Source organism: Myotis brandtii, unplaced genomic scaffold, assembly GCF_000412655.1.
Source record: "Myotis brandtii unplaced genomic scaffold, ASM41265v1 scaffold280, whole genome shotgun sequence".
Lineage (NCBI taxonomy): Eukaryota > Metazoa > Chordata > Mammalia > Chiroptera > Vespertilionidae > Myotis > Myotis brandtii.
In genome coordinates, this window is record NW_005360677.1 from 1 (window position 1) to 13,282 (window position 13,282).

Genomic DNA, 13,282 nt, shown 5'->3' on the forward strand with positions numbered 1-13,282 from the left:
CACGTGCTCGATTCAGGGTTGGCTACAGGTAGTGTTGCCCATGCATTTCAAGCCCTGCCCAGCAATTACTCCATTCAAAAACAGCTGGCATTTATTCTCCCCACCCCACCCTTCATATCTCTCTCTCTCTCTCTCTCTCTCTCTCACACACACACACACACACACACACACACACACACGCACACACACACACTCACCAACAAGGGCTTTACAAGTTCGTGCCATTTGCCCTTTGAGCCAGGTGGTGTTACCAGTTATCAGATCCATTTTACAGATGGGAGCAGATGCTCTAGGTCCGTGGTCCGCAAACTGCAGCTCCCGAGCCACACTCGGCTCTTTGGCCCCTTGAGTTGGCTCTTCTTAAGCCTTAGGAGTACCCTAATTAAGTTAATAACAATGTACCTACCTATATAGTTTAAGTTTAAAAAATTTGGCTCTCAAAAGACATTTCAATCGTCGTACTGTTGATATTTGGCTCTGTTGACTAATGAGTTTGCCAACTACTGGCCTAGAGCATGAAAGATATATAATAGTTGATAAATTTTTAAAATTTTCTAAGATTCCCAGGTGATTCTAATGTGCAGCCAAGGTTGAGAACCACTGCTCTGGGGAACTTAAGTATCTTTCCCAGAGACACAGCTAGTAAGGGCAGCCCGCAGCTAAAGCCCAGGACAGCTTGACGCTGCTGCTACCGTCACTAAGGTTTGGTGGAATCACACTGGGGGGTTAGCGTTATTTGACTCTGTCCCACAAAGGTTTGGTGGAGACGTTTCTTCAGGTAACAAGTATCTAACAGGAGGAGTTTTAACTTTTTTAAAAGAACAAACAATCACAAACACATCTGAAGTGCCCCCCGCCAAATGACGGAGTATTTTTCATATTTGAAGTTGCTATGAGGGTACAATCTCATAGCTTCATCCTAGAGTGGAGAATTCGTTCCCAAGTGCCATGGTCCCCGAGTGCCAGCCGCCCTTGGCTGGGCATTGCAGTGGTTAATGATTTGGACTTTCCCGTGAAGACGGGAGAAACTGGGAGTGGGGTAAAGGGAGCCCAGGCTTTCTGGGGAAGGCAGTTCTGAGTTTGAATTCTGGCTCTGCTACTTACCTGTTCGACTTTGAGTGAGTGAATGCATCCCCTTGAGCCTCATTTTTCCCTTCTATAAAACAGATTTTAAGAAACATGCCTTTGATCAGGCATTATAAATAGTATATAAACAGACTGTTGATTTCTATGACATTGGCAGGATGGGAATTATGTTAATAATGTCACCTATGGACAGAAAATGTATTATCTGTTTTTATCAGGATCCAGATGAGGCAGAACCCCAAAAGCAGAGGTTTACTTTTTTGCTACCTTCAGACCTTTCACGCTAAAATTTATTTACATTTGATTATTATTTCAGGCTCATCCGCATATACTTAGCATGGGTCATCGGCCACAGACTCACAAACATTTAACTTTATTACCTTTTGCCTCATTGCCTCGTGTATCTCATTAAAACTTTGTGGCTTCATCGAGGATCAGCATATTGTTAACTTTAGAATTCATGGTTCCAGGATGCTGAAAGTTTCAAACATTCTGAGGGGGACATACTATATCTTCTCTCCTGCCTCTGTGCCTTTGCATCTGCTGCTTTCTTTGTGACTATGACAATGCTTTCTACTCTTCCTAACCCCTGCTCAGTCTTTAATACCCAGCTCAGGTGACACCTCTTCCAGGAAGCCCCCTTTGATCCCTGCGATATCTTGTACTTGTCTTTCTTGCAAAGCTCTTTTTTCCTGAGTTGGAATGGTCTGTTTACCTATTTGTCTCTCTTATCAAACTGTAAGCAACTTGAACGTAGAGACCACCTGTGGTTCACTATTGTATCCTTGGCGCCAAGAACTGCCTGTGACATATTATCAGTCCTTCCAGAAGTGCTGGTTGGATTCAGGTTCCCAGTGGGAGAGAGGGGAAGCGATAAAGCCAATGATAAATGCCATATGGCCACATCAGCGGCTGCTATGAGAGTAATGGGAGGACAAGTGACATAATCTCTAACAACGGGGTAGTAATAGCATACATTTCACAATACCTTTATAGCTCATTCACATGCATTATCTAATTTGATCCGTATGAAAGCTTGGAGATAGGAATACTTCAGGGGATAAAAGGTAGAGTTTTTAGCAGTTATGTGATTTGCTTAAAGTCTTACAGCTGGTAAATGGCTAGATTTAAACCAGACCTTAAAAGCCCACTCTCTTCCTCGAAGCACACAATGAAGTCACATCATCACCACCGCGCCCATTTGCTCATGGTGGCTTACTGCTCTGCGGTCTACAGCCCACCTCCTCGTGGTTTTATTGGCCAGGCCTCGCCTCTCCCTGAGGAGACGCTTTTTATTAATGCATTTCTAGATAATGAATTGTCTTTGACCCTAAGGAGATGATAGCCAGGGCAGAAAGCTAACCTCATTTTGATCCACATCCGGTAAGGTGGTTGGTAACAGGGCATATGGTATTTTCAGAGACAACAGTGACGTGTAATGTGTGGTTCCCTTTGCTTCCAGGCCCAAGACACACATCCGGGAGGGAAAATGCGCTGTGGATTCCTGTGCCGATTCCTGTGGCTTTGGCCCTATTTGTTCTACGCAGAAGCTGCGCCCATCCAGAAAGTCCAGGATGACACCAAAACCCTCATCAAGACGATTGTCACCAGGATCAACGACATTTCACACACGGTAGGGAGGGTCTGGGGAGACAAAATAGACGTGTGGCCAGCCCGTGGGGAAACTGGGTCCTCAGCGGTTAACCGAGGCCTGTGCAGTGACATGTAGGGGCTTTGGTGGCCTTGACTCCTCCTTCTGTACGAGCAGCTGCCTCTTCTCTCCTTCTCTCATCAGTCCCCACGTTCTTACTTCTCTTCCTCCCTGACTGGAATCCTAGTGCCTAGGACCAGAGGGAGCCATAAAGGTCCTTGGCCCCATTGGCATGTGACCAGACCCCCCTCTGGGATCTCCATGTATCTCTAGAATGTGCTGGTCAGTAGGTGTTTTTCCTAGTTGCAGCTGAGCTCTGGCCCTTAGAAGGTCTCCCCATTAATGCTAGTCCTGTGGCCAAGGCCACGCTAAAGAGCAAGTCTACCCTCTTCCACATACAACTTCTGGGTATTTGTAAACAGTTATTAATGCCCCTTGGGTCTTTGCTTTGGGATCCACAGGCCTAGACCTTCAGCCATTTCCCACTTCTCTGTACACCTCTGCTCTCTATCTGCAAAATCTTAAGCTAGTTCCTCAATGTCTTTAAGCCTTGGTTTCATCATCTAGCTATGGCACTCATGTCTAAGGGACTGTATCATGTCATATAGTCTTTATAAGGCCATTATGAGATTAAATTCAAGAAAGCAAGTGACCCCTCCCCACCCACCGCAGGACCAGAACCGAGTGTGCCCTCATTAAAGGTTTGCAGTTGTAGTTTTCTTAGTCCCCAGCCTTAAACGCCTGCTTTTTGCCCTGCATGGACTTCCACATCTCCTGGTCACTGTGGACATCTGACAGTGGCCTTGGGAAGGGAGAAGTTAGGTGGCCAGAAGCAGGGACAGCTCAGAACAAGACAGAGTCTTGGACATTTTACAGAGAGAAACCGTTAAGTTTCATTGCTTTCAAAATAGTCATTTGACAAGCTGCACGGGAAATGTCCAGAGTGTCCCTGCTGTGGGTGCAGGGGGTGCTGTGGCAGTTGGGAAGGGGAAGCCCTCCTGGTAACCAGAGTTATTGGAGCAGAGAAGAGAGGCGGGACGCTCGCTGGGGGCGGCCTAAAGGGGTGAGGTCCATGAAGAATCTGACCGGAAGGAAGGAATTTACTAGGAAAGGAAGGGAGTGAAGACGGCTGGGGAGGGAGCGCTTATGGAGGACCTTGGTGCCTGGGGAAGAGACTTAACTCAGTAAGAAATGGGAGTCACGGCTGGCTCTAAAGCAGAGGCCATTCAGGGAAGGCACGACCTACCTGGGAAGGTTGGTCTGAAAGTGGAGGGCAGGGTGGTTTGGGAAGGGCAGGAGGACGAAAAGTCCAGGAGGCCAGCTTAGAGGTTTGGCAGCCACCTGGGCACAAGAAATCAGGGCCCAGGCCGGGATGGTGCAGAAGAGGGAAAGGAAGCAACCTAGGAAATGAACCTCCATACTCCATGGAAAGGCCTAGGGCTTTAGAGAAGGGACTTGCCTCCTGCGTTGCTGAGCTGTCGTTCTCCCTCTTCCTCCTACACAGCGGTCGGTCTCCTCCAAACAGAGGGTCACTGGTTTGGACTTCATTCCTGGGCTCCACCCTATCCTGAGTTTGTCCAGGATGGACCAGACATTGGCAATTTACCAACAGATCCTCACCAGCCTGCCTTCCGGAAACGTGCTCCAAATATCTAACGACCTGGAGAACCTCCGGGACCTTCTCCACCTGCTGGCCTCCTCCAACAGCTGCCCCTTCCCCCGGACCAGGAGCCTGAAGACCTTGGAGGGCCTGGACGATGCCCTGGAAGCTTCCCTCTACTCCACAGAGGTGGTGGTCCTGAGCAGGCTGCAGGGGTCTCTGCAGGACATGCTACAGCAGCTGGACTTCAGCCCTGGGTGCTGAAGCCTTGAAGGCTTGGAGAGAGCCTGAGTGGACATGTTTATCCAGGCCTCCAGTCCCTTTCTCTCTCACTCCTCCAAGCCACCTTCCCGAAGGTCAGTTCTGCCGGGGCTTGGCCACAGCCAGCCGCCAGTTGTTTGGGCTGAAGGATCCCCCGAAGCACAGGACTGACAGCGTGAGCACATGCTGCCCCAGAGCCAGGGAGGGTCTGCACATCAGCCTTGAGAAGCACCAAGTTTTTGAATAAATGAATAAAACCCCAGCAAACAAAGACATGCAGCTCAATAGCAGGCTCCACCAGATACGCAGGCTCGCAAAGACAAGACCGTTCTGGTTGCCAGCACAGAGCAGTCATCTCTGCAGAACATGAGGACTTGAGAGTTTCAACCCGAGTCCCGGGGTGGACTCGAGGGCTGGCCCATCCAAGGGAGTCACTTCCATGGATGATTTCAAGGGTCCCCATCCCCCAAAACATCTGGCTGATTACTCTGGAGATTTAATGAGAGAACGACCCAGCACAGTGTCTAGTTCATGGTAGATGTAAGTGAATCTGCTTCCCTTCGCCTCTCAATCAGCAACAGGCTTTAAACGCCAGTGATCTGGGACCAGGAGCACATGGACACAAACTCACCTTCGTGTAGATGACGGGGACCGAGTCCTGTGCACTAGCTCAGGTGGGGGCGGAAAGGGAGACCCGAGAAGAGGGGCAGTCAGGTGTGGCTGGAGAGCCTGAGTGGGTCACGTGGCAGCTGAGGGAAGTGGCTGACTTCTGTATCAGTCAAGACTCCATTAGCTGCCAGCAGAAGGTGTTTGGGAGAAACTCAAGGCAAACTAAAGAAAATAAAAAAAGAGAGGGGAAGAAAGAGAGAATGTTTTGGCCTGTGTTGCTGAGGAGTCTAGGCCATGATCCATGTCTTACAACACTCTTTTGCACTTACCCCAGGGGCTAAAAGGTGCTAGTGCCATGATCCGCCCAGTCCCCGCAGGCCTGAGGTGGGTAACAGAGGCTTGGGGGTGATGTGTTTGCCCCTTTGGTGGCCTCCAGGGACTGTCTGAGCTGCCTTGTTTCTGAGCAGCCACAAGCCTGAGCAGCTGCTGCGCTCCTCCCAGCCCCAGGGGCTCGGGAGGCCAGCCCACAGTAGCAGGTGTCTGAGCAGAGGCCTGGAGAGTCATTCCCTTCTCTGTGAGGTGACTCCCGGGGTCAGCAGGGAAGAGGGTGTTTCTTAGATTGTCCTTCCAGATCCTTTTCCACCCTCAGGCATTCTCTTGCACTCCCCTGAGGCAGCAGCTCACAGCTGGCAGAGTCTGGGGACAGCACCTGGCCATGTTCAACCTCCAAAGTCAGGACTTTTGCAGAGTCTAGTGAAAAAAGCATCAAATCAAGCCAGAGGACCTTTCAGAAGACCCCAGATGCTTGCTTCACAGCATCGTACAACCAAGAATTACAGCCCTAGCTGGTTGGCTCAGGGGATAGCGTGTCAGCCTGCGGATGGAAGGGTCCTGGGTTCGAGTCGGTCAAGGGCACAAGGGGATCGATTCCGATGCCGGCTCCATCCCCAGTGTGGGCGTGTAGGAGGCAGCCAATCAATGATTCTCTCTCATCATTGATGTTTCTGTCTCTCTCTCCCTCTCCCTTCCTCTCTGAAATCAATAAAAACGTATTTTAAAGAAACGACACTTCTTTTTTCCAAAAGGACAGAGCAATTTATTCCGGGCTTCAACCTCAGGATCTAAGTCTAGGGATGCCCGACTACACAAATCCACCTGGGTTAAGTTCACGGGTACACTGTCATCCTCAGCCCAAGGGGTCCTGGCCCTGGGAACTTACGGTCTCTGGCCTGAGGATGGGAGAACAAGGCTGTAAAGAACGTAACAGAGCCTCCCATGCCCAGCTCTCACTTCAATCCCAGCTCCCAGCCCAGAGGGTGCCTAGCCCTTAGACAAGCTCTGTAACCTCTCTTACCCTCAATATGTCACCTGTACATGGGAAGAATAATACAACCTCCCTCATAGGCCTTCAGAAGATTGATTGACAATATATTTGGGAAGCTAGAAGCCCAATGACTGATATACAAAAAGCACTTACTAAATCATGTTGTTATTAGTGTTAATGAGTCAGGGAAGCAGCAGGAATGGGGGTGCTCAGCAGACTCTGGTGCCCTGGCCACCCCTGAGGCCAGCTGCAGCTGTGACATGCAGTTCCCTGGCACAGCTCTCCTCGGATCTCGCCACCTTGATGCCTTAGGAAGGCCTGTCAGCCCACACGGCCAGCCTAAGAGGGAGAGTGATGGCCCTGGAGGAGGCTCTCAACCAGTAGGGATGAGGCTCTGTGGATAAATTCGCCAGCCTCCCGCCCTCCCCAGGGGCAATTCTGAGGTGCATCGTACCCAGATTGAGCGCCGGTGCCCACACCAGTCACCACATCAATGAAGCACTCTTAAATGGCCCCTCCTTCCCTGTCTTGCTCTCCCCGCCCTCACCTCCGCTTCCTAGGGTCACCTCCCAAACACCTTCTGCGCCAGAACCCTCGTCTCAGGTGCTGCTCTTGGAGGAACCCAAAGTAAGACAACCGCAGAGCAAAAAGAGATGGATTTGGATGCTGAGAGAACTGTGAAGCAAGGATGCAGCCCTCGCCCAGTAGCTCAGTTGGTTTGAGCATCGTCCCCATAGCCAAGATTGTGGGTTGGATCCCTGGTCAGGGCACATACAAGAATCAACCAGGGAGGTGGGAATGCAGACTGGGGCAACCACTGTGGAGTTTCCTCAAAAAACTAAAAATGGAACTCCCATTTGACCCAGTGATCCCCCTTCTAGGAATATATCCCAAGAAACTAGAAACACCAATCAGAAAGGATATATGCACCTCAATGTTCATAACAGCACAATTCACCATAGCTAAGATTTGGAAACAGCCTAAGTGCCAATCCGAAGATGAGTGGATTAGAAAACTGTGGTACATCTACACAATGAAATGCTACGCTGCTATAAAAAAGAAGGAACTCCTACCATTTGCAACAGCGCAGATGGACCTGGAGAGCATTATGTTAAGCGAAATAAGTCAATCAGAGAAAGATAAATATCACATGATCTCACTCATTTGTGGATTATAATGAACAACATAAACTGATGAACAAAAGCAGATCCAGAGACAGAGAAGCATCAATCAGAACCTTAATCAATAAAGAAAAAAAAGAATCAACCAGTGAATTTCATAAATAAATGGAACAATGAATCAATGTTTCTCTCTCTCTCTCTCCCTCTCCCCCCTTCTTCTCTCTCTCTCTCTCTCTGAAATAGGTCCCGAGAGGTGCAGGGGCCACACACCAAAACCCAGAGAACCCCTGGGTCATCCCAAGGAATGTGGCCGACGGGAGTGAAGAAGACAGGGAGTCCACTTCAGGAAAGCTTGACATGGAAAAGAGCAGGAGGAGAACCTACTAACATGGAAGAATTACAAGATTAGGAAGGAAGGAAGGAAGGAAGGAAGGAAGGAAGGAAGGAAGGAAGGAAGGGGACTCCATTACTCACCACCAGCTCTGCCCCGCCAGTGCTGTTGGAGAAGAGCCTGTAGAGGCTGACAATGCCATTGGGCTTCCCAGGGGCGCTGATGTTGACCACAGCTTGGGTAGAAGACACGGCATGGAACCTGGGGGGGAGGGGAGGGGAGGAAATGAAAGAGAAGAAATACTAGTATATTTAAGTTAAAATGAACATCACCCGTCTTAGTGAGTTTGGGCTGCTATAACGGAATACCATAGCCTGGGTAGTTTATAAACAACAGACCTTTATTTCTCTCGGTTCCGGAGCCTAAATGTCCAAGATAAGACGCCAGCAGATTCCATGTCTGGCGAGGACTCACTTCCTGCTTCGTAGACCACATCTTTCCCTGGGTCCTCATAAGGTGGAGGGGACAAGGGAGTTCTCTGGGGTCCTTTTATAAGGGCCCTCATCCCATTCATGAAGGCCCTACACCAGTGGTTCTCAACCTTCCTAATGCCGCGACCCTTTAATACAGTTCCTCATGTTGTGGTGACCCCCAACCATAAAATTATTTTCGTTGCTACTTCATAACTGTAATTTTGCTACTGTAAACAATATGTAATTATATATGTGTTTTCCGATGGTCTTAGGCAACCCCTGTGAAAGGGTCGTTCGATCCCCAAAGGGGTCGCGACTCACAGGTTGAGAACTGCTGCCCTATACCCATGACCAATTTGCTGCCTGAAGGCCCCACCCCCAAATTCTATCACATTGGGCGTTAGGATTTAACATATGAATTGGGGGGGAACACAAACATTCAATTTACGGCATCATCTTATGATAACTGATTGGAAAAAAAATCAGGCTAAATTAAAGGAGTCTCAATTGTTGAATATTTTCCTCATGCAATGTCTTTTTTTTTACAGCAACAGGGCCTGAAGTTGCAGCTCTTCCTTCCACTGAGCTCCCATGGCCCCATCCTGCCTGTGCATGAGCTCCCAGGAAGCCATCCTGCAGGCTTTCACCCCCTAGCCCTCCTGCCCCGGGGAGGGCGGTGAGCTCTGCGGGAGGGTCTCTCCCCCAGTGCCTGGCTGGAGGGTCTGGCACAGCACAGGCCCTCTGTTCTTATTTGGGCAAAGGAATGGAGACACTTGTACAACAAGCCCATTATTCACGTGTAAGCGAATTCTGCAAAAAGTCTGAAAACAATCCTTAAGGTGAAACTTCTTATTAGAATTCTGCTCATTCTTAATTTTCTCAGGAAACTTTTTTTGTGAGATCAAAGATATACGTCCAAACCAACTGTAAAAAAAAAAAAAAAACAGTTTTGAGACTACAACAGAATCCAAATATGGATTCTGTTTCAGATTATTAGCTGTGGTGATGGCATGGTGACTAATTGTTTTGAAATGCTTCCCTATTTATCAGACATTCAGACTGAAGCAGTTTAGGGTGAAATGAGATGATACCTGAAACTTGTCTTCAATTACTTCAGGAAAACACATGTATATGTATTTTATTGAATATATATATGAAATTAAATAAACAAGATCAGCCAAAATGTTGGTAAGTATTAAAGCTGGATGGTAGGCACACAAGAGTTCATTATACCAGGACTTCTCCTCTACTTCTGGGTAAAATTTCTGGAGTAAACATTTTTTGGAAAGGCTCACTCGCCCGGGCACCACTGCCTGGGCACCCTGCTCTCTGGGGAAGGAAGGAAGGAGGGAGGGGGGTGGAGGGAGGCTGCGAGCATGACGATGTGCCGCTGAATTATATTTAACTCCACATTTGATTTCACTGCCTGGCAGATGTCCCAGGGCCTTGGGAGGACGGCAGACTGTCAGTGTGGGTGTGAAACAGCGACTAAAACAGAGACTTAGTAAATCAAACAAGGAGAGAGTGGCAAGAGCCAGCTGCAAGATGCCGGAAAGGCAAGTCCTGATGCTCGTTAAAAAATAAAAGACCAAAGAAGTAGATAAGGGCCTTGAGCTCGGTCCCATCCCTGCTGGGTCTCCGGGTGCCCCTGGAAGCCGTTGCATGCCCCTTCTCCATCCCCAAGGGAAACCATGGTGTCCCCATGGGGCTATCCCTCCATGTTAAATACACTGCACAGGAAGAGAAGTCTCAGACCATTTGGGAAGGAAAATGGATTTTTGTCTCTTTTTCCCACTTAGTTATCATAAGAAAAAATCTATTTTAAAATACTCTTTCCCTATCTTCAAGACCTTCTCCCCAGCCCGGCTGGCATGGCTCAGTGGTTGAGCACCGATCTATGAACCAAGAGGTCATGGTTCGATTCCTGGTCGGGGCACATGCCCGGGTTATGGGCTCGATCCCCAGTGTGGGGCGTGCAGGAGGCAGCCAACAATGATTCTCTCTCATCATTGATGTTTCTCTCTCTCTCCCTCTCCCTTCCTCTCTAAAATCAATAAAAAATAAATAAAAACTTTGTCCCTGGGGCCAGCCAGGCAGGCTCATCCCATTTCTCACTGGCTTACTCCATTCCCCTCCCAGTGCAGGCGCAGATCACTAGCCCACCCCCCCATGCACCCTCTACCTAAGCTTCAGGGATTTCAGAGGGTACAGAACAGGACAGGCTGAAGGGCCTGTTCAGAGTGCCTGTTAGGCTTCCCCTTGGGGCCTGGGCCAGGCCCTCGGTACTGAATGTGGCTGAACCTCAGACAGGGCCTTGCTGTCCAAGGCGAGTGTTTTCATCTCGGGCAGGTGTCCCCGAGAAATATCACAGATCAGAAAACCAACCCTGAAGTTGCCTTGACTGTCCCACCCTTTTTGGGCCGTATTTCCTGAGGAAATGCCAGTCCTCACAGCTTCACCTTTTCTGTTGATAAAATGTATTTACCTGAGGGAGAAGTAGCAGGTGCCGCATGAACCATAGGAAGTGGAGCCCCCGCCCCCCCCACACACACACACACAGGTCCCCAGTCCTGAGACGGTCGTGAAAGTGGAAACCACCAATCCCTTCCTCACTTGGGCTTGACCTTGTGTCTGACTCAAAATCTAAAAGTGGTCTTCACAGCCCAGTAATTATTTGGAGATCATGACAACAGTCCAGAAAACCACCCCCTCCATACTTCAGGATGGAGGGACCTATGACCTCCCCACATTTGGGGGAGCAATGAGGGTGTGTATTATTTAACCCATGTATTGGATGATGGAAACAAGGCTTAGAGGTCTCAGTGCCCAAAGACTCACATCTGAGGATTAGACCCTCAGCCTTTGAACTTGCAGTACCCAGGCTGAAGATAGATAGGTGCCAGATAGATAGATAGATAGATAGATAGATAGATAGATATGATATGATAGATAGATAATTGATAGATAGAATGATATGATAGTAAGAAGATTGATAGATAGAATGAGAGAGATAGATAGATAGATAGATAGATAGATAGATAGATTTTTATCCACCCCATTCCTGCCCCAAAGGTGTGCATACAGATTTCCAACTATCTTTTCTTTGCCATCCCATCCCCATCTCTCCCCATCAGAGGGAATCATTCTCCAGTCCTCAGCTCTGCTGCCTTCAATGCTGGCTTCATTCTCAAGTGGTAGTAAGAGTGACCACCAAAAATACCCAGCTTCTGCCTTCCACTGGGCAACTCCCCCAGAAAAGGCAACTTCTCTTGCTAATTATTCCAGCACAAGTCCCAGGGCTAGCTCTCATTGGCCTGGCTTGGATCACATGCCTCTTGCTGAACCAATCACTGTGGCCAGAAGGATACAGTACTCTGGTCAGATAGGAGTCATCCCAGAAACTGGGGAAGGGGGTCAATCCCACTTAGAATGAGAGTATGAAGGGTAGTTTCCCAACGGAAAGAAGGTTCTATTACAAAAAGAGGGAGGATGCTCCTGTTGCGGGCTCGATCCCCAGTAGTGGGCGTGCAGGAGGCAGCCAATCAATGATTCTCTCTCATCATTGATGTTTCTCTCTCTCTCTCCCTCTCCCTTCCTCTCTGAAATCAATAAAAATATTTTTTTTTTAAAAAAAGAGAAAGGAATGGATTCTGAGGAGACAACAACAACAGATGACCCCGCCAGAAATGCTTTGAGCTTCTCTGTCCTGTCCTCTCTGATTTCTACAGCACCATTCCAGTCTGGATTTCTTTCTAGGAGAAGAACGAGAGGAAGCTCATTTTGACCTTTTACTTATTTGTACAAAGAACCAAAACCAGTTTCTACTAGCTCTTAACCTCAATCTCATAGCATTAGGTAAAAAAAATGACATTTGACCTCAGGCTGAGAAGAAAGGGAGGTGATTGTCCTTGGCTCTGAGAACTTCTTCTGATAAGTATGGAAAACTTTTTGTTATTGATTATTGTGTATTGAGCCTTGATATGAAATAATCCAAATGGTCATTGCTCTGGTTGGGACTATGTTATTGGTCTCTCTGCTTCGTCTCTTTTCCTTTCGGAAAACTGGTTCCTTTTTTCCCTCCTTGTAAGGGAGCACATGCTGCTGACACTGCATATTGCAGGGCAGAGCTGTTTCGGGCGCTTTGTAATAAGCATGATGATCAGCATGATCCCTCCCAGTGGAGGAGCACCTGGCCCTCCACAAAGGGCTTTCCCACACGTGGTTGTATCTGGTCCCCACGATAACAGGGTGGAAGAGTGTAGTATTACACTCATGCCTTTTCGATATGGAAGTAGACTCACAGAGGTTAGGGGCTGGCCGAAAGTCACACAGCTATGCTGCCGTGGGTAGTGGGAAAACATTGGCAAGTAATAAGCAGGTATTTATTCAAGGGTGAGTCTTTGTTGCTGCAAAACTAATCAGGGCCAATGCCCCAGCAGAGTTAGTTTGTGGGATACAAACTACAGTAGCTCCAAAGGACCGACACACAAACACGGGGTCACAGAGCTACCGACAGCCGTGAGCGGAGCCCCGCCCAGCATGCCGGCACTTGGGCTCACCCACAAGCAGGTCCAAGAGGTGCAGCCCAGCCCGCCCCCTGCAGAGCAGTTTGTGGCTCCGGACAAGCACCCCATTTAGGTGGTTCAGCCCTGCTCTGGAGCTCCTCCTCCCCTGCCTCACCCCTTCTCCCCTCAAAGGGGCTGGAAACTGGATCGTGGATGGGACTGGGGCTTTGCTCAGAGAGAAATGGGACAAGTTTGGGGAGATCTCAAGCCTGAGTGGAAACTCCAGCCTCATATACTGGGGGTTCCCTTCCAAGGATGCTC

At 48.8% G+C, this 13,282-nt stretch overlaps 1 protein-coding gene across 1 annotated transcript; it reads left to right on the forward strand.

The window, feature by feature from the left end:
* The first annotated feature begins 2,538 nt into the window (after positions 1 to 2,538).
* On the forward strand, positions 2,539 to 6,043 carry LEP (leptin). Its single transcript, XM_005868914.2, has 2 exons — positions 2,539 to 2,719; positions 4,242 to 6,043. Exons 1-2 carry the CDS (start codon positions 2,576 to 2,578, stop codon positions 4,599 to 4,601), a joined length of 504 nt encoding a protein of 167 aa, XP_005868976.1. The 5' UTR covers positions 2,539 to 2,575; the 3' UTR covers positions 4,602 to 6,043.
* The last annotated feature ends 7,239 nt before the right edge of the window (positions 6,044 to 13,282 follow it).